The following is a 26,386-nucleotide window of genomic DNA, read 5'->3' as shown; positions in this document are numbered from 1 at the left end:
TTACAGGGCAATCATCATATCACACCCGCGGACTCCCATCTCTGAGAGCTTTCCCCTCTGCAAACCCATCACGAAATAAGCATCTGCCGTCCTGTAAAATGAGACATTAGGCACAAATGATGAAGCTGGTAAGTTTTTAAAACTTTCTGATCCTAGAAAGGATTTCCTATCCATTTCAGCAGTGGTTGTGGTGAGAATTAAATCAGCACAAAGCTAGGCTGTGCAGCTCTTGAACAGAAGAGAATGTTCAGCACCCTGGACAGAGATTTTAAACTCGCACACCAGAACCAACTAACCTACAATCATCTACGAATCGCTGTAGGGTCACTGGTTGAAATCTGATCACTTCCTGTGGCCATCTCCATGTAGCATTGGTCAGCAGTACATTTGCTGAAGGAGGGCATTGGGAATTGGCATAGGACCATCTTTTATCTAACGTGTTCTCACCACGTCCTTCATCCAAAAAGCACAAGAAAGTGCATTTCCCCCCATGTCAACCACTTTCCCTTCCTGTAGAAGATCTGTGGCCCTCCTTAGATCAGAGTGGAGGGAAAATCAGGGAAGTTTCTGCTTTGCTCCAAAGGCAGGAAAGGACGCATCGGAGGAGGAGCTCCATTATGTTTGGTATTTGAAAAGCAATATACAGCTCAACTTCTTAGGGCAGTTTCTAGGGATATTTAAGGTAATTATTTTTATCTATTCATTCCCCACTTTTCTCCTCAGTGGGGACCCAAAGTGGCATACATCTTTCTCCTCTCCTCTGTTTTATCCTCATAACAACCCTGTAAGGTAGGCTAGGCTGAGAGGATTGCTAGCTTCTATGGCAGAGTGGGCATTCGAACCTGGGTTACCCAGACCTCAGTCCAACGCTTGAACCACTACACCATCCTGGCTTCCAAACTAGACTAATGTTAGAGCAGTGTCTAGTGCTTTTTCTTTCCGATATGGTAATGTTATGATTTTTTGCCCTGAATGTGTGGTTTCAAAGTTGTAAGATGCTTCATGTTTATGGGCAGGTGGGATGGAAATGGATTGAATATGGTAGTGATGGAAAGTGCTGTCAAGTCGCAGACAACTTACGGCAACCCCATGGGGTTTTCAAGGCAGGAAATGAACAGAAGTGGTTGGCTACTGCCTGCCCAGCTCCCTTCTTCAGCTCAGGGTTGGCACACAAAGGCAGGCAACAGCAAACCACCTCTGTTCATCTCTTGCCTTGAAAACCCTGACGGAGTCACTATAAATCAGCTGACTTGACGGCACTTTCCACCACCATCCTGTTTCCATACCTATGGAAAAACCATGAATAAAAAGGAAAGGCAGGGTGTAGATGTTTTAATAAATTAATTAAGGAGCTGTTCCTTATGTGATATTCCTTTTAAAACACAAAGATCAAAGCAACTTTCATAGTTACCTGGACTGTGTATTCTAATCAATCGCCTGCAACTCCAAGATCTCAGTCCCTTGCAGTCTCCACCAATTCAGATCCTGTTCTTAGGACTCACTCCCAAGAAAGTGTGTGTTTGGTCTATGCAGCCAGCAACCAAGGAGAAATCAAGATATGTACAGGCGCTGAGAGCTGGAGGGGGGGGGGTTGAAAGCAATCCCCTGGGAGCTGGGAGACGAGACAGGATCACCAACTTACTCTGGGGTTCGTTTCGAGCTCAGGTCCCAGAGAAGAGACAGAAAGGGCTGTTGCTCAGTGGTAGAGCATCTGCCTGGCATGCAGAAGGTCACAGGTTCAATCCCCGGCATCTCCAGTTAAAGGGACTAGGCAAGTAGGTGATGTGAAAGACCTCAGCCTGAGACCCTGGAGAACCGCTGCCGGTCTGAACAGACAATACTGACTTTGTTAGATCAAGAGTCTGATTCAGTATTCACTGTGTACTGACTTGTGAGCATGTCCCATTCAGCTCAGTCAGACTTTTGCACTCATAGGTTCATCAGTCAATAATTTCTTTGCAGTCACAGACCATCAAATAAAGCGAATTTACATAGTTAAATAGTATAGGGTAAAACAAGTACAAAATTGACTTGATATTAAAATAGGCAAAAATGGCAAAAATGACCAAGAAACATAGCTATGCAGATATGGTGCTGATGCCCAGAGCAAAGCTCTGTGCCTCTGGCTGGATTTTCAAGATGATATTGAGACCCTTTTTATGTTGGGCATACGTGGTGAGAAGAACCACTGCTGCTAACTGGCGAGCATGAGCAACGCTTGGCAAATGGCACAACCGAGCAATTACAGTATTCCCTCTGTGCCCTGCACAGGAGTGATATCAATCCATATATAATTCATTATTTGCTTTCTTGAATTTGATATCCCCATCCCATTTACCCTGAACAATAAGAACAATAATAAATCTCAAAGGCTGCTTGAGCTGTATTCGGAATAGCATGTGTTCAGACCAATGTGCGCCATGCTCTTAAAAATAAAGTCCAAATAATGGGCCAAGGTAGCACACAGCTTGGTGGATCTTTCCAGGAAGGAATCACCAGGGCTAAGTTGAATTTTATGCTTTCAGGAAGTTAAAAGGTTTCCGGAACTTGCTCTGTTCTTCTTATTTGCTATCTTACTGTTCTCCAAACTGCTGCTGCTTCATTGCCATTAAAAGAAAGACGCAAACCAGTTTTTTCCTTTCCTGAGGATGGTGATACTGGCCAACTGGGGATTACATAGTAAATCTTGATGATGACATCATCAGGGTATTAATGAACCAATCAGCTTTGGCTATGAGATTTCATCTGTTTAGTCCCATTTCTGACCAGTTCCAGAAAGATCATCAAAGCATTTTTGGCTGGTGCTGAATGTTTTATTTTAAAAAAGTGTTTGCCTTTTGGATCAACTCTACGTGCCACCCTGGAAAAGTCCCTGCTATTTACCACTACTAGGGGTAGCCAAATCCTGGTTGGGAAATTCCTGGAAATTTGGGAGTGGAGTCTAGAGAGGGTGGGGTTTGGGGAAGTGAGGGATCTCAGTGGGTTATAATGCATATAACCCAACCTATAAAGCAGCCCTTTTCTCCAAGGGGAGGGGCTGTGGCTCAGTGGTAGAGCCTCTGCTTGGCATGCAGAAGGTCCCAGGTTCAATCCCCGGCATCTCCACTTAAAAGGACTAGGCAAGTAGGTGATGTGAAAGTCCTCTGCCTGAGACCCTGGAGAGCCATGGAGAGGGGCCATGGCTCAGTGGTAGAGCATCTGCTTGGCATGCAGAAAGTCTCAGGTTCAATCCCTGGCATCTCCACTTAAAAGACTGATGCAAATAGGTGATGTGAAAGTCCTCTACCTGAGATCCTGAAGAGCTGCTACCAGTCTGAGTAGACAATACTGAGTTTGATGGACCAAAGGTCTGATTCAGGATAAGGCAGCTTCATGTGTTCACCAGCCCCATCTCTGCACTGATACTTGGCCCTTGTCAATTTGCTTGGTTGCAAGCAGGAGGGAATCCACCTCCATTTTTTGGGGAGGGGGCTTGGTTCAGTGGTAGAGCATCTACTTGGCATGCAGAAGGTCCCAGGTTCAATCCCTGGCATCTCCATTTAAAGGGACTAGGCAGGTAGGTGATGGAAAAGACCTCTGCCTGAGACCCTGGACAGCTGCTGCTAGTCTGAGTAGACAATACTGACTTTGATGGACCAAGGGTTTCATTCAGTATAAGGCAGCTTCATGTGTTCATGTGTACCAAGAGAAACCCTACCCTTTCTGTCCCCTCCCCACACTCTTGGGTACCAAGAGGAACTGTGTGTGTGCATGAGTGAATGAGAGATAACAGTGTGTGCTACCCCCGCTGCTTCTCCCCTCTGCTCTCATTTATTGCTCAACACCAGGCTGAATCAGAGACAAAAGGAAGACTGGGCTGAGTGGGTGAGCTTCTAAGCAGCCGATTCACACTCAAGATCATTAAGAGAATAAATCTTTAATAACTCAGCATCAACCCTAATAGAATACATAACCGGGAAATAATCAGAAGACGGATCACCGGATGCAGGTCACTAGGCAAGAGAACTAATTGATATAACGCTAATTACTTCCACTAGAAAGGCCTCTATATTCCTCTCTCTGGAATGGGTGCATGACAGAGCATCCTGGCACACCCAGGCAAGGTTTGCCTTAGATATCAGCACCTTGACCCAGGAGGTGATGGTAAGAACGTAAGAACATAAGAAAGGCCATGCTGGATCAGACCAAGGTCCATCAAGTCCAGCAGTCTCTTCAAACAATGGCCAACCAGGTGCCTAGAGGGAGCCCCCAAGCAAGGCGACTGCAGCAGCACCATCCTGCCTGTGCTCCACAGCACCTAATATAATAGGCATGCTCCTCTATCCTAGAGAGAATAGGTCTGCATCATGACTAGTATCCATTTTTACTAGTAGCCATGAATAGCCCTCTACTCCATGAACATGTCCACTCCCCTCTTGAAGCCTTCCAAGTTGGCAGCCATCACCACATCCTGTGGCAGGGAGTTCTACAATGTAACTATGTGAAGAAATACTTCCTTTTATCTGTTTTGAATCTCTCACCCTCCAGCTTCAGCAGATGACCCCGCATTTTAGTATTATGGGAGAGGGAGAAAAGCTTCTCCCTGTCCACTCTCTCCATACCATGCATCATTTTATAGACCTCTATCATATCTCCCCTTAACCACCTTCTTTCCAAGCTAAACAGCCCTAAGCGTTTTAACCGCTCCCCATAGGGCAGTTTCTCTAATCCCCCAATCATGGTAACAGTATCAGAAAGGATAATACAGGCAGGAAACCTGAACTAATAGGTATATTAATCAACTAACTAAGTTTTTTCAGAATGGCAATGCTGCAATAAAAATTTGTCTTGTCTTGTCTTAATCAACTAAAGATTGAGCTGTAGATTACAGTCCCGACTAATTGGTAGCAGGGCTATGTTGGAATGACATAGTATTTACATAGGCCATATGGACGTATCTACTTCTTACTCCATACGTCAGATGGGGGATAAAGGTATTTTCTTTCCAGTTTGTATTCAAAGATCAAAAAATTTATTTGCATCTTCTGCAAGTTAATTATGCACTGTGTGATAAAGTATCAAGACAGACTTTTCCTTTTAACAATGAGAAGTTGTTTTTGTTTACTATTCTTCAGAGAAATGATGTCCTTATACCCCATGAACAAAAATAGTTGCTGCAACAGATTAATACCGCTATTTCTCTGGAAAAATTAATGCCTTTCATGTATATTTACATGGTTGTTTTTTGGGGGGGGTGGGGAATAAATATTCTTATTGAGCAATTTACTATTTCATTTCCCTGTTCCTATCAAGCTGTTTATAGAGCATCTTGCAGCTGTCGGATTTTGATATTATCTCTACTGCAAGTTCTCCAACCAAGGGTTAATTCTGCTCACGGGAAGGAGCAATGCCAAGATGGCTGACTTCGCCTTGCTGGGTGCCAACAACTTCCGCCCCTTCACTCGAGAATCTTTGGCTGCCATTGAGAAACGCATCGCAGCCAAGAAAGAATGCAAAGACCCGCCCCCAGAAGAGAAGCCCCGCCCTCAACTCGACCTCCAGGCATTCCAGAAGCTGCCCGCCCTCTATGGAAATCCTCCATCAGAGCTCATTGGACAGCCTCTTGAAGACCTTGACCCGTACTACCACGACCATAAGGTAGAACCTTTTTTGGGTGGTTTGTTTGGTTCATTAATATTGCTCGAGGAAGCAAAACTTATGCTTATTTGAACGTATGAAGCTGCTACACCAGCGTGGTGTAGTGGTTAAGAGCAGTGGTTTGGAGCGGTGGGCTCTGATTTGGAGAACCGGGTTTGATTCCCCACTCCTCCACGTGAGCAGCGGAGGCTAATCTGGTGAACTGGATTTGTTTCCCTGCTCCTACACATGAAGCCAGCTGGGTGACCATGGGCTAGTCACACTCTCTCAGCCCCACCTACCTCACAGGGTGTCTGTTGTGGGGAGGGGAAGGGAAGGTGATTGTAAGCTGGTTTTAGTCTCCCTTAAGTGGCAGAGAAAGTCATCATATAAAAACCAACTCTTCTTCTCCTCCTCTTCCTCTTCCTCCTCCTTCTTCCCTGAATGAAACACATGACCACATGAATCTGCCTTATACTGAGACCCTTGGTCCGTCAAAGTCAGCATTGTCTATTCAGAGAGTACTGTCTATTCAGCAGCTCTCCAGGGTCTCAGGCAGAGGTCTTTCGCATCACCTGCTATGTGGTCCTTCTAGCTGAAGATGTCAGGGATTGAATCTGGCACCTTCTAAATGCCAAGTAGATGCCCTACCACTGAGCCTCAGCCCCTCACACAAAGCTGTCTTATATGGAATCAGATCATTGGTCCATCAACTGTAGGTGATGTGAAAGACCTATAACGGTAGGTGATGTGAAAGACTTCTGCTTGAGACCCTGGAGAGCAGCTGCTAGTCTGAGTAGTCAGTACTAACTTTGATAGATCAAGATTAGTATAAAACAGCTTCATATTTGTTCACATATGGTTGGTTCTTGGATGGGAGACCTCAAAGGAGGTCTAGGGTTGCCACATGGAGCAGATAATGGCAAACCACCTCTGTTTGTCTCTTGCTTTGAAAACCCCATGAGGGGTTGCCATGAATTGGTTGCGACTTGATGGCACTTGATGATGATGATGATGCCATGGTGGATTGTGAAGCAGAATGCACTATCTGACAGCGGCATTGCATTTTCTCCACAGACATTTTTGGTGTTGAACAAAGGGAAGACCATCTTCCGGTTTACAGCCACGCGCGCTTTGTACATCTTGAGCCCTTTTCATTCACTCAGACGAAAAGTGATCAAAGTTTTGGTACATCCATATCCTTTTCATTGAGAACACCCAAAGGGTTCTGCAGCTCAGCCCAGGCAGCATCTAATTCGGCATCTTGTTTCCATCAGTGGTCAGACACCTGCTTGTGGGCACGAAGGCAATGGTGCTCCAAGGCAGTGTTTGTCTGTAGTCTTTGTCATTCCGAGGCATGCTGCTTCTCAGCATGGAGGCTCCATTTTGTTTTCATGACTGATAGTTGTTGATCGACATATTTGTGATTAATGTTCCTCTTTAAAGTCACTTAAGCTACTTAGACATTGTAAGAAGTATCACTTTAATGTGTCCTGAATCTACTGCCCGTCAATTTTGTTGGATGATACTGAGTTCGAGGGTTATATGACAGATTCCCCCTGTCACATTTGTGTCATTTGAACCAGCGTGGTGTAGTGGTGAGAGGGTTGGGCTAGGGACCTGCTAGACCCATGTTCAAATCCCCAATCTGCCATGGAAGGTGGTGGGTGGTCCCTTGCTCTCAGCCTAATCTATCTCGTAGGGTTCTTGTGAGGATAAAATGGAGAAGAGAACAGTATAAGCAGTGTGGTGTGGTGATTAAGAGCAGTGGACTCAAATCTGGAGAACCGGGTTGGTTTCCCCACTCCTACACATGAAGCCAGCTGGGTGACCTTGAGCTAGTCCTGGTTCTCTTTTAGCTCTTTCAGCCCCACCTACCTCACAAGGTGTCTGTTGTGGGAAGAGGATGGGAAGGTGATTGTAAGCTGGTTTGATTCTCCTTTTAAAAAGGTAGAGCAAATCGGCATACACTAATCAACTCTTCTTCTTCAGCATTGGGTCCCCATTGGGGAGAAGCATGGGAGGTGGGGGGACTTAGTGGGTGACCGGGGCCTTTGGTGGCAATGCACTGATGTTGCTGGCGATGTGCTGATGTTACTTCCTGTGTGCACTGAAAGTGACTTCAGTGTGTCACTGGCAAACCCAATGATGCTCTGGCATTTGGCAAAACTCTGTGGTTTAACCATACAGTTTTGCTCAAACACCAGAGCGTTCTCAGCAACCCCCAGTGATTTGCTAAACAAGTGGTGTTCGAAGAAGCTTAAGAGAGTTGCATTTTCATAGGGTTGCCAACCTCCAGGTGAGGCCTGGTGCTCTCCCAGAATTACAACTGATCTCCAGACAATATAGACCATTTCCCCTTTAGAGATGGCTGCTTTGGGGTGTCGACTCTATAGCATTATACCCTTCTGAGGTCCCTCCCCTCCACAAACTCTGCTCCCCCAGGCTCCACCCCCCAAATTTGTAGATGAGCCCTCAGGGAGTAATACGTGAGGTTTACCAACATCTGGTGCATACCTATGTCCTTGCAGGGGATGGACAGGATTGCATCATTGGCATAAATGTGGTTATTCTGTGGGTAACATTTGCACTCTATGGGCAGTCAATACCAAATCAAAATGAGAAGAGCTGGAGAAGAAGTCTTCATAACAATTTTTTTGCAAAATGTTGCTTTCTGTAACTCCTGTTACCTACGTTGTTTACCTTGTTTATCATGGTCACCATTTTAACGAACTGTGTCTTCATGGCTCTTTCGGAAACTCCAGAATCAACAGAAGAATCTAGGTGGTCTAAATATGTGGAGTAAGTATCTTTGTGAATAGCATCTTTCATTTCTTCTCTTCCCTGGCTCTTCTAATATGTTAAGAGAGATGGCATATCATCCTGATATACTGGATTGAACATGGGACCTGCTCCATGCAAAGCGCATGTTCTGCTACTGAGTTTCAACCCTACCCCTTCGCCAGGTTAGATGGGGCTTTGTGGCAAAGATCTCCTCACCATGGAGATAGATGCTAAAGACAACTGCCTTCCATTTGGGTAAATAACAATCTGTATCTCTGTTTACTAGGATAGTCATCTGATTATAGGATTTTTAGTTCATCAGTTTTATAGCCGTCCTCATCACAAAGTGGGCTTGGACAGAGCATAATGCTTTGACTTAAGCTAGGGTTGCCAGCCTCCAGGTGGTGGCTGGAGATCTCCTGGGATTACAAATAATCTCCAGGCAATAGAGATCAGTTCACCTGGAGAAAGTGGTCACTTTGGAAGGCAAATTATACCCCATTGCAGTCCTACTCCTCCCCAAACCCCACCCTCCCCAGGCTCCTCCCCCAAAATCTCCAGGTATTTCCCAACCCAGAACTGGCAACCCTAAATTAAGCGCACTGAAAAAGTCTGGTTATTGGACTGCATTACTGAGCATCTGCCGGATTTTAATTTCAGTGTATAAAACCTTTGAGAAAGAACACATTTCCAAACGCGCCAGGAATTTTTAAACAATCCTCCTCCCCCAGGACAGTTTTACAATTGTTTCATCCCTCTTACTACCCTGAGACAGACCAGAGCCAAATTTCAGCCACTTGCAAACCCGTTTCCCATTCGTTTATTCGACTCAGTTTAAAATGTAAGGTTAAGTAGATCAATTAGTTGTCATTCCCTTCCCTTCTTTGTTAACCTGGCTTCTGTGTCTGCTCTGACTCCCTAGGTACACTTTCACAGGCATTTATACTTTTGAATCAATAATCAAAATATTGGCAAGAGGCTTCTGCTTGAATGAGTTTACCTTCCTCCGCGACCCGTGGAACTGGCTGGATTTCAGCGTTATTGTGATGGCGTAAGTGATAGTGCTTTTAGAAACCTGCCATTTGGCAAGTGAGTTACATCTGTTGCCTCTTGGAGATCTGACTGCAGTCGCTAAAAAAGAATATTTTAAAAGTATCAGTGATATGTCTTTAAATTGTGGAACTCCCTGCCCCAGGATGCGGTGATGGCTGCCAGCTTGGAAGGCTTGAGGAGGGGAGTGGACATGTTCATGGAGGAGAGGGCTATTTGTGGCTACTAGTCAAAATGGCTACTAGTCATAATGCACACCGATTCCAGGATCAGAGAAGCATGCCTATTATATTAGGTGCTTTGGAACACAGGCACGACAATGTTGCTGCAGTCGTCTTGTTTGTGGGCTTCCTAGAGGCACCTGGTTGGCCACTGTGTGAACAGACTGCTTGACTTGATAGACCTTTGTCTGATCCAGCTGGCCTTTCTTATGTTCTTATGTAATGCAATGCAATGTAAATTATATATATGCAGTTCTCCTCCCCTGCTGCTCTGGGTACCAATACTACTTGAGGGTTGAAATTAAGGTAGCCAGCCTCCTGATGGGGCCTTAGGGTTGTCAACCTCCAGGTGGTGGCTGGAGAACTCTTGTTAACACAACTGATCCCCAGGTGACAGAGATCAGAACACCTGGAGGAAATGAATGCTTTGGAAGGCAGACTCTATGGCATTATACCCACTGAAGCCCCTTCCCTCCTCAAACCCCACCCTCCTCAGGCTCCACCCTCAAAATGTTCAGGTAGTTCCCAACCCAAGGGTTGCCTGGTCTGGGTTGGGAAAGACCCGGAGATTTTTGGGGCACAGCCTGAGGAAGGCAGGGTTTGGGAAGTGGAGAGACTACAATGGGGTATAATACCATAAAATCCATCTTCCAAAGCTGTTATTTTCTCCAGGTGTTCTGATCTCTGTCACCTAGTGATCAGTTGAAATTAGGGTTCCCAACCTCCAGGTACTAGCTGGAGAACTCCTGCTATTACAACTGATCTCCAGCTGATAGAGATCAGTTCACTTGGAGAAAATGGCCGCTTTGGCAATTGGACTCTGTGGCATTGAAGCCCTTCCCCTCTCCAAACCCCACCCTCCTCAGGCTCCCCCACAAAAACCTCCCGCCGGTTGCAAAGAGGGACCTGGCAACCCTAGTTGCAATAGTGGGAGATCTCCAACCACTGCCTGGAGGTTGGCAACCTACCCAACCCGGAGCTGGCACCCTAAGAGGCTCAGAGATTTCCCAGAATTACAGCGGATCATTGGACAACAGAGTTCAGTCTCCCCGGCCTCTGGACAATAGAGATCAGTTACCCTGGAGGAAACAGCTCCCTTGGAGGGTGGACTCTACCCCACAGGGATCCCTTCCTTCCCCAGCCCCCCTCCCCAGGCTCCACCCCCAAATCTCCAGGAATTTCCCAAGCCAGAATTGGCAACCCTATGTGCTGTTTCTCCTCAATGCTGGCCTGTATCCCCTTCCTCCATTCCTTCCTATGGCACAGCCCCGTCTGGAGAAAAATGGGAGCCGGACGTGGTTCCAGTGCCTTTTATAGCAGCAAGGACAGGGAGAAATTCAAAAGATTTTCCCCATAACTGCATCTCAATTCTGGGAAAGAACGTCATGCTTTGAATTCTTGGCTGCAGCTTGGGGCTGAGAAGCCCTGCTGAGAAAAAGGCAGGAACCCTACAGGCAATAAGTAAGCCTCAGCCTGAGATAAGAAAACCAAAAAACCCCAAATACTACCATTTTCTGAGAGTCCACCACCTTCTCGACCTAACCAAAACCTGGATGGCAGACTTCCTAGGAATCGTTCTGAGCTCTTTGGAGGAAGAATGGGATAAAAATATGGAAAAATAAAATAAAGCAATGCTTTCTTTAGTATGGGCCTACAGTTACCAACTCCAGGTTGGGAAACTCCTGGAGATTTGGGGGTTGGAGCCTGAAGGCATTCCAGGATTTGAGACTGTTTTGTAAGCCGTATCCTGGTTTCACAAATGAATCATAGTTAAATTGATTTATGTGCTATTTCTAGGGTTGCCAGCTCTGGGTTGGGAAATACCTGCAGATTTTAGAGGTGGAGTGTGAGGAGAGCAGTATAATGGAGGGTTGCCAACCTCCAGGTACTAGCTGGAGATCTCCAGCCGATAGAGATCAGTTCACCTGGAGATAGGGTTGCCAACTGCCAGGTAGTAGCAGGAGATCTCCTTCTAATTCAACTGATCTCCAGCTGATAAAGATTAGATCACCTGGAGAAAAATGTCTGCTTTGACAATTCAACTCTATGGCATTGAAGCCCCTTCCCTCCCCAAACCCCACCCTCCTCAGGCTCCGCCCCAAAAACCTCCTGCTGGTGGTGAAGAGGGACCTGGCTACCCTAGCAATTGGACTATCACACTGAAGTCCACCCCCCTCCCCATACCCGACACTCCTTAGGCTGCTCCCCCAAATTTCCAGGTATTTCCCCAGAGGCTGAGCCCCCCAGAATGTCTATCCAGAATCCTTTGTACGTCTCACGGTTCCTTTGTTTTTGGTCACCTTTCGATCTTACAGGTTTGTGGGCGAGTTTGCTAACCTAGGCAGCGTTTCTGTTCTTCGGATGTTCCGGGTGCTGAGAGCTTTAAAAACCATTTCCATCGTCCCAGGTATGAAAAGAACAATTTCTCTCCCCCCCCAGCTTTTTTCTTTTATTATGCCATGCAACATGTAAGATATACCACTAATTCATAAAATATCACGTGGTCTAAAACAAAGTTCAATATTTCCATTTTCTCTGATTCCTTTTGGCTTGGTTTTGTTCCAGAATGTAATGAAAGGGGACCAAAGTTGGGAGAACTTACTTTGTGAATACCTGTCCCCTTCTCCTTTCTGTACACAGAGATTTTCTCCAGTTTAGGGAGTGTCTCAAAAAAGGTTCCGTGGGTGTTTTGATTTTTATAATTTCTGAATTTGTTTTTGTCCCCTTCCTTGTAGGTCTGAAGGTCATCGTCGGGGCTCTTGTCCAATCTGTTAAGAAACTCGCAGATGTGATGATCTTGACCGTCTTCTGTCTGAGTGTCTTCGCCCTCATTGGCCTTCAGCTCTTTAAGGGACATCTGAGACACAAGTGTGTCAAGGACTACAGAGAGTATCTCCGTCAGAACAATATATCAGAGCAGCTCGTTGACGATGATGTGCTAAGAGAGCAGAACTTGTCTACAAAGGAGGATTTTATCAGGCAAGCAGGTAAACATCCTCTTAAACGTCTTACAAAATCATTGGCTTCTTGCATCTGCCGGCTGCAGATTTGCAACCGTAGACCAAAACAAGCAAAATCAGTGTTGTACAGACTGTAAATATAACCAAAAAAATATACAACACTAGGCTATTTTAATATCATGTACTATATTCACTAAGAATTTCTATCAAACATGACCGTAATGCATAGAAAGTAAAGTATTCATTCAATATTATATACGCAATTGCACAGAACACCACCCTCCAAGACTTACCTGTTGAACTCTCAAGTTTGCCTTTACCTCCATTGGAAGGTTGGTTCTGTGCAACTGCATATATAATACTGAACGAATACTTTAGTTTCTATGCATTACTGTCATGTTTGATATAAATTCTTAGTGAATATAGTACATAATATTATAATAGCTTAGTGTTGTATATATTTTTGGCTGCAGATTTTCAGCAGCCGCTCACAGTCGCTGCACAGATATCTGCCACATCACACACCGTACTCACCAGAACGACTTGACAATATTTCCTGTCACCAGATGTGTGCCACAGTAGATTCCATTACTAGAATCTTCCTTCTTGGTTCATTCAAGAATAGGCCCTGCCCTGGCTAAATCAGAAGTGGCCATTGAAGGCACCAGGTTGTTCAGTGTGGTGAAATCCTCCTAGAGCCCGAACTAGGGATGCCAGCCTCCAGGTGGGTCCTGGAGATCCCCTGGAATTACAGCGCATCTCCAGACTACAGGGATCAGTTCCCCTGGAGAAAATGGATGCTTTGGAGGGGGACTCCATGGCATTGTACCCCACTGAAGTCCCTGTCCTCCCCAGCTCTACTCTCAAATTTGCAAGGCCATTTATGCTTGGTAATTACCAGCGCGTTCCAGGCTGAAGTTCCCCCCATATATTTTTTTTAATTCTTCACGCTGAACTGTCATTTCAGAAGTCACTGTGAAGCTGGCGCGTGCCTGCTTCGCATTTCTTAAGAGCCCCTTTAATGCGACCTTTTTTATTTGTTCCGTCCCCGCCTTGAAGCATCCACTCAAGGAAGTATGAAGAATATCAGCCCAGGGTTAGCTATGCAAACAACGATTGCTAATGGCTCTGCAAACGAAGGAAAAGGCGAGTGGGGTGGTGGGGGAATTTGTTTGACTTTCTCCTCTTGCAATGCAAGAGGGACCATGAATAGGCATTTTAAAGGTCGGATTTAAAAAAGGAGCTTTGAACGCGCATCAAAATTGACCCCGCATAAATGGCCCAGGAGTTTCTCAACTTGAAGCTGGCAAGCTATGCCCCCCGGCCCCCACTGGAGGCCAGGGGGGACCTGGCAACTCTAGCCAGAACAGGTACACAACAATGTGAATCCTTCATTTTGTCAGCCCCCCCCCCCAAATGTGAGCAGGGGTGCTAACTTTTAATTTTAAAAAAGAGGCACCAGGAGAAAAGGGGTACAGGAGGAAGAGGTGGAGGTAGCACGGGCGGGGGGATTCCTGAAAGAATCTGGCAGTTCAGGGGTGGAGCCAGGAGGAAGCTGGAAAAATTCAGTGGTAGAGCCAGGGCTGTAGTACCTTTGTTCATCAAATGTAATATGGTTTTGACGTAACTATCTGGTTGGCAATCCTACCTATATTTACCTAGGTCCCTTTTATTGCAGCCAATTACAAAATCAAAAATCACACCAGTGAATTTTTATTGTGTCAAATGGGTACAGATACTGGGTAAGTGTGCTTCGTTTTTTCTCTGCTTTCCCTCTCTTTACGTTGAAAACAGTTCCGCTTGCTTTGCCCATTGAAATATTCTTTGAGAATGTAGATTTTGATCAAGTACGATGGGTTCAGTTAGATTCCAGTTAAGTGCAATGTCATAGAATAGTGATGTAAACAGAAGCAATAGAGTGTGGTGCTCGCCCCCATCCCTATAAACTGAATTCATACATTCATTTCTGAGGTTTTATAAATCACCTCGCTTCGTTTTCTGAGATGAACACTCCCAATGCGCCCCCGTGTGGTGTGATTCTCATTCTCTAGTTACATCAATTGAAAGTTAAGCATATCCCTGATGCGTTGCCCATTCTACCGCAAAGTCCGCTCTCTAAACTCATTTCCCCCTTGCTTGGCAAATTACCCAAAGAGTCAGCTGAGCTTCTGGCAAAGAAGCTCCTATTGGGAGAAAATCCACAGCTTATGCTCCAAACCGCCAATTTCTGCACTGTTGTTATGAAAATACACAGAACTTTGCTAGAGAAAGATTGTTATAATACTTCACAATTTAATACACTTTAAGGCGATAATTTTAATTATGGGTTGTTTTATTGATCTTACACCTTAGTTTATACAAGCAGTTTGTAATTCTACTGTGCAATGCTATTGAGTCTAGACGTTCCGATGTATTAACATGTATTAATAAAACTTGACTTGACTTGATATCCCAGATGTCAAAAGAAAAGAGAAATCCCCACATATTTGTAGATCTCCCCATAGCTTGGTGTGCTTTCGACTTGCGATTAAACGTCGGAAGGTTTTGACACTTAAAAACAAAAGTTCTAATTTGTAGCTCCTGTCCAGAGTCGTACGTTTGCCTGAAGGTTGGAGATAATCCCGACGAAGGCTTCACAAGCTTTGACACTTTCGGCTGGGCCTTTCTCTCGTTGTTCCGCCTCATGACGCAGGATTACTGGGAACGCCTCTATCAACAGGTACAGGCGTCACTTGTTTTCTCTCTCTAATATGTAGGGTTGCCAGCTATGGGTTGGGAAATACCTGGAGATTTTCAGGGCAGAGCAAGAGGAGGGTGGGGTTTGGGGAGGGGAGCGGCTCCAATGGGGTATAATGCCATATCTTCTGCAATGGCCATTTTCTCCAGGTGAACTGATTTCTATTGGCTGGAGATCAATTGTAATCCTGGGAGATCTCCAGTTACTACCTGGAGGCTGGCAACCCTACTAATGTAGAAACTTTTTCTCCTGCCCTTCCCCAAGGAGCTCAGAATAATGGATGGGGTTCTGCCTTGCCCATTTCCTCCTCAACAGTCTGGTGACATAAGTCCAGCTGAGCAGGGAGCCAGCGTGGTGTTGTGGTTAAGAGCAGTGGTTTGGAACAGTGGACTCTCATCTGGAGAACCGGGTTTGATTCCCCACTCCTTCCCATGAGCGGCAGACGCTAATCTGGTGAACTGGGTTGGTTTCCCCACTCCTACACATGAAGCCAGCTGGGTGGCCTTGGGCTAGTCACAGCTCTTTCAGCCCCACCTACCTCACAGGATGTCTGTCGTGGGGAGGGGAAGGGAAGGTGATTGTAAGCTGGTTTGATTCTTCTTTAAGTGGGAGAGAAAGTCGGCATATAAAAACCAACTCTTCTTCTTCAACTGAGAGGGAATGACTGGCCCAAGGTCACACAGTATTAGGGTTGCCAACTCTATGTTGAGAAATTTCAGGCGATACGAGGACAGAGCCTGGGGAGGGTGGGTTTGGCAGAGGGAAGAGAATGCAGTAGGATATAATGCCATAGAGGTTACTCTCCAAAGCAGCCATTTTCTCCAGAGAAAGATTCTGGCTACCAGTTTTTTCCCCCTGCAACAGATATGCATGCTACTTTATTTTGCTCCATTGTCCTTGGCCTTTTTTAAAAAAAATCTCATGTGATTGGTGCAGCCCTTTCATTTTTCCTTGGCAAATCTATAGCAAAATTTTATGCATTAATACTGGCGCTTTCATTTCACCTATTGAATTAGTGCAGTTTTTGGTTTCATTCAGCAGCTTGTGCTTCTGCATGGTTTTGACTGTATTTCCCCTACAACTTAGTGGAAATGGGTGGAAACTGTTTGATCAATAACTTCAAAAACAGGTTTATTGATGTGTACTTTCTGCCTTCAGACTCTCAGAGCTTCTGGGAAGATCTATATGCTGTTTTTTGTGCTTGTCATCTTCCTGGGATCATTTTATCTGGTCAACTTGATCTTAGCTGTGGTCACGATGGCCTACGAAGAACAGAGCAAAGCCACTATTGCTGAAACGGAGGCAAAAGAGAGGAAATTTCGCGAAGCCATGGAACTGCTGAAGAAAGAGCATGAGGTCCATACTTAACCCTTTGCTAATCCATTTCCCACAAACATTGCCTGTAGCGGTAATGGCCAAACCTAAGTGCCAAGATAAATTAAGAAACTGAATGCTGAGCAAACTGCATGCACAACTGAGAAATTAAAAAAGGGACAATGGAAAATCCCAAATGTATTGGTTCCACCTGGGAAACAAGGCCTGGTAATTTAGAGCACCAAAACCTAAAGAAAAGTGTTGATGATGAGGACTTCAGAAGCATATCTGTCCTTTCATGGAGGACAGGTCTATCAGTCACTACTAGCCATGGTGACTAAAGGGAACCTCTGGATCCCAATACCAGGAGGCAACATCAGGAGAAGGCCTCATCCTCTATGCCCTGTAGTTGGCCATAAGAACATAAGAAAGGCCATGCTGGATCAGACCAAGGTCCATCAAGTCCAGCAGTCTGTTCACACAGCGGCCAGCCAGGTGCCTCTAGGAAGCCCACAAACAAGACAATGGCAGCAGCATTGTCCTGCCTGTGTTCCACAGCACTCAAGATAATAGGCATGCTCCTCTGATACTGGGGAAAATAAGGATGCATCGTGACTAGTATCCATTTTAACTAGTAGCCATGAATACCCCTCTCCTCCATGAACATGTCCACTCCCTTCTTAAAGCCTTCCAAATTGGCAGTCATCACCACATCCTGGGGCAGGGAGTTCCACAATTTAACTATGCCTTCTATAGTAACTAGTTGGCCGCTGTGTGACACAGGATGGTGGACTAGATGGACCACTGGTCTCTTCCAGCAGGGCTGTTCCTATGTTCTTATGTTTTCTCAAAGTCCTTGGGGATATCAAGGATTAAACCCAGAACCTATTATAGGCAAAACACAGGTGTGCCATTTAGTTAATATGCCTGCCAAGGAGACTGGCCCAGCTCTCAAAGTTACACACATGCAGAATATAGGAACTCATGGATGAAAGTCAGCTGCCCGACATAAGACGAGGCCAGACACTCTCAAGATCGTTAAAGCCATGAGACCCAAAAGCAAAATTAATTTGTGAATCATTTTGATAGCCATTGTGAGCAGATGTCATTGTAGTAGCTTGGTTCCTAATAAAGTGTTGTTCGATTCTTAGCTCCGTGTTTCTACGTTCTAGGAATTAACTGCTAAAGAAGATGACACCATATCTCACAGTTCATTGGAAGCCTCACCTGTGGCATCCAAAGAGGTTAAAGAAAGAAGCAACCGAATAATGAAAAAGATGTCTCTGGGGATGGAAGATTCTGGAGAAGATCTAAAAATCCCTAAGTCACAGTCTATTGAAAGTCATCGCAAATCGGTAACTTGTGGTTTAAAGCCCTGATTACACAAACTATTACTTTATAAACTTTTAACATGCTTTCAACTTTGGGTTGCCAGCTCCAGGTTGGGAAACACCTGGAGATTTTGGGGGCAGAGCCTGAGGAGGGTGGGGTTTGGGGAGAGGAGGGACTTCAATGCCACAGAAGAACCGATCTCTATCGGCTGGAGATCAGCTGTAACAGCGGGAGATCTTCAGACATCACCCGGAGGTTGGCAACCTTATTTTAACTCCTGTGACAAAGGATCTAAAGAACAGACAATGAAAAGTGCTGTTTAACTAAGATAGTTAACTTTTTCAGTTTTGTGAAATTGAAACACCTGCCAGAATGTTTTTAGAAAACCAACTAAAAAAAATTTCAGTTGTTCCCAGCGCTCTAGAAAACAAAGCTAAACACACACCTGATTTGCTATCTATGTGCTTTATTTTAATTGAAAGTTTGTATACTGTGCTCTTCCTGACCAGGAACGTAAAGCAGGTTAAAACAAAGACTACCTAAAAACAAATAAACCAGTCATCAAATACCTCCGTAGCATAGAACAAAATCCATAGTCCACCACCACCACAAAAAGGCATAGTGCAGGGGTGTCGAACTCATTTGTTATGGGTGCCGGACACGACATAAATGTAACTTGGTTGGGCTGGCGAGGCATGGCCTGCTCAACTAAGTGACATTTATGTCTTATTCAGCCCTCATAACAAATGAGTTTGACACCCCTGCACCATGCCTTGCCAGCCCAGCCCAGATCAGGAGTGGGGTGGGGGTGGCTGCCTCTGCTGGCTTGCGGGCTGGATAAGAGCTCTCAAGAGGCCAGAGCTGTCCCCCAGGCCTTATGTTTGACACCCTGGCCTAGTGAAATTAAAGTGTTTCTATTATCCATTGAGGGAGGGAAGGCAGCATGGTATAGCCCAATCTCATCAGATCTCTGAAACTAAGCAGGGTCAGCCCTGGTTAGTATTTGGATGGGGGACCACCAAGGAATACCAGGGTTGCTATGCAGAGGAAGGCACTGGCAAACCACCTGTGTTAGTCGCTTGCCTTGAAAACCCCATAAGGGCTCACCATAAGTTGGCTGCAACATGAGTTAATGTGTTACAATTTGCAATTTCTGAAAGCAAAAGTCCTTTATTGAAGAGAAAGATGCAAGGCAGCAAGGGAAAGATGCCACGCTACAGGATGAACTTCAATAAATATATTTAATTTAAAGCTGAGAGCTTCCATGATGGACGGACAGCGTCAGACTCTGGATCAATCTTTTTCTCATCTTCCCCATTGTGACCCCTGTAGGCTCTCTTCAGCCATAACTACGGTCCTAGTTCGAACCCAATGAAGCGCCGTCCCAGTCACGGGAGTGTGTTCAATTTCCATATATCTGGGCGCGAGCTCGGCTCGAGGCCTGATGGGGGAGAGGATGAATCTAGCAGCGCAGGAGAGGCTGAGATCCAGCGCGGTTCACTGCTGGCTGCCCGAACGGGAAGACGGCCCAGTACCCAAAGCCAAGTCAGCTACAGCCCTCATCCTGCAACTCCAAACTATACACAGCCTGGCAGGTGGACCCCAGGAGACGATTGCAACGGGGTGGTCTCGTTGATGGGAGGCAGCGGCATGAGGTCTTTTAGCCCGGAGCCGATATCCGGTGAAGGGTCATTGCTTCCAGTAGTGAGGGAAAACCGTGGCAGAAGTGATCTGGTGAGTAGAAAATGTAAGCATCCAGGCGTGAGAGTCCACAGAGAACTTTTGGGGGGCACCGTTTATTGTAGTAATCCATTGTTATTGTTGTTAAGGTTGCCAGGTCCCTCTTTGCCACCGGCAGGAGGTTTTTGGGGCAGGACCTGAAGAGGGCGGGGTTTGGGGAGAGGAGGGACTTCAGTGCCATAGAGTCCAATGGCCAAAGTGGCCATTTTCTCTAAGTGATCAGCGTGGTGTAGTGGTTAAGAGCTGTGGTTTGGAGCGGTGGACACTGACCTGGAGAACCGGGTTTGATTCCCCGCTCCTCCACGTGAGCGGCGGAGGCTAATCCGGTGAACCGGCTTTGTTTCCCCGCTCCTCCAATGAAGCCAGCTGAGTGACCTTGGGCTAGTCACACTCTCTCAGCCCCACCTGCCTCACAGGGTGTCTGTTGTGGGGATGGGAAGGGAAGGTGATTGTAAGCCGGTTTGAGTCTCCCTTAAGTGGTAGAGAAAGTCGGCACATAAAAACCAACTGTTCTTCTTCTTCTATCAGCTGGAGATCAGTTGTAATAGCAGCAGACTATTAAAAAGCCGATAAGACAAAAACCCTTCATTAAAAATTCTGGGAAGCTTTGAGAATCACTGTTTCACCTGCCTGCAGCATTCAGAGACATAGCAGCAGCCGTGCCTGTCTAAGAGCAAAGTGTAGAACCTTCCAGAACCATCACTGTATCGTTTACTTCTGTTGGCAGACTTCTTCATATGACGAAGCCAACAAGATACTTCAGTCCCAGCGTCTATCAGCGGACCATCATAATCAGCCCCTTCAAAGGGGAAGAGCGGCAAGCGCGGTCAGCGTCATTACCAGCGCACTGGAAGGTAGAGCTGTTGCATATTCATGGACACTTGATATTCTGATGTTATGATTAGGGTTGCCAATTCCCCACACTTACCTTTGGCGGGAGCTCCTTTTGGGCTGGGCTGGGTGGAGGGATTTGTGTGAGCTCCCGATTCTACTTCCTGCGAAGTCAGCGCACACGCACAGCAGGGCTAGGAGGAATGCGCCTGCCTCCTTCTCCAAGCTGCAAGCCAGATCGGGACTGATCTGGCATGCAGCTTTGAAAGGGAGGCTGGAGCGTTCCGGGGAACACACGGCCAGGGGAGGGGGGCTCGCGCACCCCTTTCTGCTTCCACCCTCTGACCATCAGCTGGTCAGCGGGCAGCCTGGTTAATTGGTGGGCAATTGCCCGCCATAACCGGGCAGTTGGGAACCCTAGTTATGATATGTAATACTCTGGTTTATCTTCAGATCATGTGAGGTATAAGTTGTATCAAGATTCTTTGCATGGGCAGTTTTGCCAGTGCATAGGATCAGATGTACGCATCAGTAAAACCCTGATCCAGATTCAGATTTATTTATTAATACAGCATAAGCCAGTAAAACATATGTATCATTTATACAAAAGGTAAAACATAGCAGTTCAACCAAAAACATTCCTAATTAAAATTTCCAAATAATTCATAATAGACTAAAATTGACCAAATTATGATTTAATCTAATTGCAATTGCCCAACATTAGGGGTCGAACTTTGTATGCTATTGCACAAAATTTGGCTACCTGTTTTGCCATCTGGGCATTCCCTTCCTAGAGGAGACTCTTAATTGCCCCTTCATCTGAGCTGACTGTGATTTGACTGAGCAGGGGAATTATCAGCTTACAACGAGCTTCCTCATAGAAGGAGCACCTGAGCAAAGCATGCTCTATAGACTCCAGTTCCCCCGACTTACAAGGGCACACCCATTCTGTTATTGGAAGCTTCTTAAATCCGCCTTGTAAAATCACCAAAGGTAAGGTGGAGCATCTTGCTAGTGTAAAAGCTCTCCTTTGCTTGTTCAGCTCTATGAATGATAGATACTCTGCTGGTGCTTGAATAAATCTATTTCTGACAGGAGCCAAAAAAGCTGGAGAATCTGTAAGCTCCTTCTGACGTTCCATATCAAAAAGCCTATGTCTAATTGTGTACCTTACTTGATCTCTATTTAGCAGTAAAACTGCAAACAAAAACATCTAGATTCATCAATTTTATACTATGCTTTTGGGGATCATAAAATCATCGAATCATAGAGTTAGAAAGGGCCATACAGGTCATCTAGTCCAACCTCCTGCTTAGTGCAGCATCAGCCTAGAGCATCCCTGACAAGTGTTCATCCAGCCTCTGCTTGAAGACTTCCAGAGAGGGGGAGTTCACCACCTCCCTGGGCAGCAGATTCCACCTCTCATCAAGGGTTCTTATTTGCCATGTTTTATCAATGTTCAAGTTCACATTGGTTAATGCTGAGAGGGAAAAGAAGATGCAAATGACCTGAAAGATGTGGCAAAGGGCACATAATCCATTTCTGAAATTAATTTTTTGCAATTCTCATAGTCAAACTTGAATTAAGAAGGACTAGAACACAGCAGAGAGGAAATCTCTGGTATAGGATGATGCAGGAAATCTCAATGCTACATTAAATCTGTCCCCAGAGCCAGTGTGGTATAGCGGTTAGGAGCGGCGGACTCTAATCTGGAGAACCTGGTTCAATTCCCCAGTCCTTCACATGCAGCCTGCTGGGTGACCTTGGGTTAGTCACAGTTCTCTCTGAGCTCTCTCGGCCCCATTTACCTCACAAGGTGCCTGTTGTGGGGAGGGGAGGGGAAGGTGATTGTAAGCCGCTTTAAGACTCCTTGAAGGTAGAGAAAAGCAAGGTATAAAAAACAAATCTTCTTCTTGAAACTCACTGGACTTAAAATTACTTAAGTTTGATTAGGTGAGGCCCTCCATAATATTTGTTTGGTGTATAAGAAGATAACCTAATTTATTTTGTTTGTTGGTTAGAACTTGAAGAATCAAAGCGTAAATGCCCACCATTCTTGCATGAGTTGGCCCTCAAATACCTTGTTTGGAACTGTTGTCCACTATGGATGAAGATAAAGAAGAAAGTAAACGCTTTTGTTTCGGATCCGTTTACTGACCTCACAGTCACACTTTGCATTGTGGTGAATACTCTTTTCATGGCACTGGAGCACTATCAAATGACCACTGGTTTCAAGACCATGCTGTCAACAGGTAACACGGTAAGTTTTGGCAGATGAGATATCACATATCAGTATTTGATACATACCTATTATATTATATTAGGTGCTTTGGAACAAAGTCAGGGTAATACTGCTGCAGTCGTCTTGTTTGTGGGCTTCCTAGAGGCACCTGGTTGGCCACTGTGTGAACAGACTGCTGGACTTGAGGGGCTTTGGTCTGATCCAGCATGGCCTTTCTTATGTTCTTATGGATACTGGTCATGATGCATACCTGTTCTCTCCAGCATCAGAGGAGCATGCCTATTATATTAGGTGCTTTGGAACACAGGCAGGACAATGCTGCTGCAGTCGTCTTGTTTGTGGGCTTCCTAGAGGCACCTGGTTGGCCACTGTGTGAACAGACTGCTGGACTTGATGGGCCTGGGTCTGATCCAGCAGGGTTTTTCTTATGCTCTTATGTTCTTAACACATGAAGCTGCCTTATGCTGAATCAGACCCTTGATCCATCAAGGTCAGTATTGTCTACTAACAGCCCATTCCTGACCTTTGGGGCCGAAAGTGGTCAGGAGGTGCACAAGGGCCCGCACTGGCATCCATGCCACTTGCTCCTCACCTGTGCCACTTTTGCCACCAAGACTGGCACAGACAGTGGCATCAGGGCACTCACACCGGCCTCTCTGCACTGCTGCAGCAGCACGGCCCTGGGGCGCCAGCTCTGTCCTGACGGCGTCCTGATGGCACAAGTCTGCGCACCGTTGTCCTGCTAGTTGGGCACATGGTAGAACAATGTGACGACTGAACTCACCTTGGATCCATACCAACCATTAGGGTTGCCAGCTCTGGGTTGGGAAATACCTGGAGATTTTGGGGGTGGAGCTTAGGGAGGGTGGGTTTTGGGGAGGGGAGGGACCTCAGCAGGGTATAATGCCATAGAGTCCACCCTCCAAAAAAGCTATTTTCTTCAGAGAAACTGATCTTGGTTGGCTGGAGCTGGAGGTCATATGTAATAGCAGGAGATCTCCAGGCCCCACTTCGAGGCTGGCAACCCTACCACCCATATACGCAGCATGCTTGCCAAGATGGCCCTATACCTGAGTTGAGGGCCATTTATGCAGGACAATTCTGATGCTCGCTCAAAGCTGTTTTTTTTAATGTGACCTTTAAAATGCTTATTCATGGTCCCGAAGCAAAAGGAGACATTCCACCCCCCCCCACTCGCCTGCTTTTTTGTTCCTTCCATTCGGAACCTCCGTTTGCATAGCTAACGCGCGGCTGTGATTTTGCATGCTTCCTTGAGGGGATTCTTCGAGGCGGGGCCGGAGCAAACACAAAAGGTCGCATTAAATGGGCTTTTAAGAAATGCGAAGCAGGTGTGTGCCGGCTTCGAGGTCACCGTGCAAAACTCAAAAAAAGCTGCAGGGCACTTCAGCCTGGAACGCGCTGCTGATTCCCAAGCATAAATGGCGGAGGAGAAAAGATTTGGGTCTATTTGAATTTGATATGCCCATTTCTGCCTCGCAGGTTTTTGCAGGGATTTTTACAGCAGAAATGGTCCTGAAAATCATTGCGATGGATCCTTATCACTATTTTCAGCAGCGATCAAATATCTTTGACAGCGTGATTGTCTTCCTGAGCCTCGTGGAACTCCTCATTCCCAAAGAAACAACCAAAGGAAAAAGTCGGGGGAAAGGAAGCCTGACAGTCTTACGTTCCTTGAGGCTGGTAATGCTTTCATTACTTTTTTCCCCATTACTTTTCGCTGGAGATATAAGATAGGCTTTCCTATACGCAACATTTGACGAGAAACATCATTATCAATTACGAGCATTTTGAAAGAACTGCCTTGTTAATCTTCAGAGGTGCCACATGAGGAAGTTCCGTTTCAGAGAGAGGAAACTAAAGCCAAGATGTAGTAATTTTTTCAAGGCCAACCAGCGCATTTGCAATAAGGAGTAACAGTTGATGTAGGTTTTATGTTACATAGAATCATAGAGTTAGAAGGGACCACCAGGGTCATCTAGTCCAACCCCCTGCACAATGCAGGAAATTCACAACTACCTTCCCCCCCCACACACCCCAGTGACCCCTACTCCATGCCCAGAAGATGGCCAAGATGCCCTCCCTCTCATCATCTGCCGAAGGTCATAGAATCAGCATTGCTGATGTTTGATGGTTTATACGCTGCTGCTCCCTTAAGCGTTAACCAAGTGGCATTCTGGGAAAGGAGATGGCTGTTAGCAGACTTCATTACTGAAGTGCTTTTAGTTCTGACAGTGCAGTAGTTCATGTTTGGTGCGGGCTTAAGAAATAAAAGTCAATGGCCTTTTATGCAGGGACATTTCCCCGCGGTCACCTCCGCCGACTGCTTTGGGGCTTCCTTTTGATTATGCATGCCTTTTCCACCTTGACAGGCGGAAAAGACATGCATAATCAAAAGGCAGCCCCAAAGCAGTCGGCGGGGGTGATCGCGGGGAAACGTCCCTGCACAAAAGGCCAATGTTTGCTACTTGTCTAGCCTTTTGCTTGACAGGAGTCTAACACATTCATGGCTTGGCAAAAGTTTTGAAATGTATTTTCCAACAGTGCAGTTCCGTGCAGAGATAGTTTGGGTATTCTGGTCTAAGCCCACTGATTTCAACCAGGTAAGAGTAACTCGACACAGAGTAACTCTACAGAGGGTTAGTAATAATAATAATTTATTGGATTTTTAGGCCACTCTACCCTGACAATTTGGTCTCAGAGTGGCTTGCAACATTAGTGATACAATTAAAATCAATACAGTATATAAATAGACGAGAACATCAATTAAACTCAATACAGTATATAAATCGATTGGAACGTCAATTAAAATCTATAGCGCCCTTCATTTATAATCTCTCAACAGTTGAGGAACAGAAGAGGGGGGATGGAGAGAAGAGAGGCCAACAGATTAGAAACCGTTGCTGTTCTCAACCATGCGCCCGGTGGAACAACTCCATTTTGCATGGCCCTGCGGAACTGATTTAAGTCCTGCGGGGCTCGGCTCTCTCTAGGGAGAGGGTTCCAGCCAGAGCTGAAAAGGCCTTGGTCGAGAAAAACTGGACGTCTTTCAAGCCAGGGACCACCAGCAGATTTTCTCCTGTGAAGCAAAGAGCTCTTTGTGGGATATAATGGGATTGCATTGTATACCACATTGACCCAGAGTAGAATTGCTATGTCCCTCGTTGCCACTGGTGGGAGGTTTTTGGGGGCGGAGCCTGAGGAGGGCAGGGTTTGGGGAGGGGAGGGACTTTGATGCCATAGAATCCAATTGCCAAACGCCCATTTTCTCCAGGGGACTGATCTCTATCGGCTGGAGATCAGTTGCAATAGGGGGAGATCTCCAGCCACTACCTGGAGGTTGGCAATCCTACCAAAGAGCCATTCCAAAGGTGATTCTCAGGGCCAGGTCAGGGTCTGTGGCTGATGTGCTGGAATCCAGACACCTAGGTTGTTTATGCATGGGAGTTTGACCTGAGGTTCGTTGCTCGCTGGACCCAGACTTTCCTGTTGGGAGTCTCTGCACCAGCAGTCTCCAAGCTCAAATCAAGTCCCCGCCCCT

At 45.9% G+C, this 26,386-nt stretch overlaps 1 protein-coding gene across 1 annotated transcript in view; it reads left to right on the top strand.

Annotated features, from left to right (window-relative positions):
- Window positions 1-5,394: 5,394 nt before the first annotated feature.
- The window catches only part of LOC130484302 (sodium channel protein type 5 subunit alpha-like), a 42,346-nt gene continuing 21,354 nt past the window's right edge, over window positions 5,395-26,386 (top strand). The window contains exons 1-14 of the mRNA XM_056857213.1: window positions 5,395-5,637; window positions 6,694-6,812; window positions 8,311-8,400; window positions 9,323-9,451; window positions 11,987-12,078; window positions 12,407-12,594; window positions 14,294-14,373; window positions 15,209-15,350; window positions 16,527-16,724; window positions 17,855-18,037; window positions 19,347-19,748; window positions 20,482-20,608; window positions 22,607-22,845; window positions 24,328-24,528. Of these exons, the coding sequence (XP_056713191.1) occupies window positions 5,395-5,637; window positions 6,694-6,812; window positions 8,311-8,400; window positions 9,323-9,451; window positions 11,987-12,078; window positions 12,407-12,594; window positions 14,294-14,373; window positions 15,209-15,350; window positions 16,527-16,724; window positions 17,855-18,037; window positions 19,347-19,748; window positions 20,482-20,608; window positions 22,607-22,845; window positions 24,328-24,528 (2,433 nt within the window). The remainder of the gene's footprint in view (window positions 5,638-6,693; window positions 6,813-8,310; window positions 8,401-9,322; window positions 9,452-11,986; window positions 12,079-12,406; window positions 12,595-14,293; window positions 14,374-15,208; window positions 15,351-16,526; window positions 16,725-17,854; window positions 18,038-19,346; window positions 19,749-20,481; window positions 20,609-22,606; window positions 22,846-24,327; window positions 24,529-26,386) is intronic.

Source organism: Euleptes europaea, chromosome 11 (genome assembly GCF_029931775.1).
Source record: "Euleptes europaea isolate rEulEur1 chromosome 11, rEulEur1.hap1, whole genome shotgun sequence".
Lineage (NCBI taxonomy): Eukaryota > Metazoa > Chordata > Lepidosauria > Squamata > Sphaerodactylidae > Euleptes > Euleptes europaea.
This window is presented reverse-complemented; position numbering and strand designations above follow the sequence as displayed.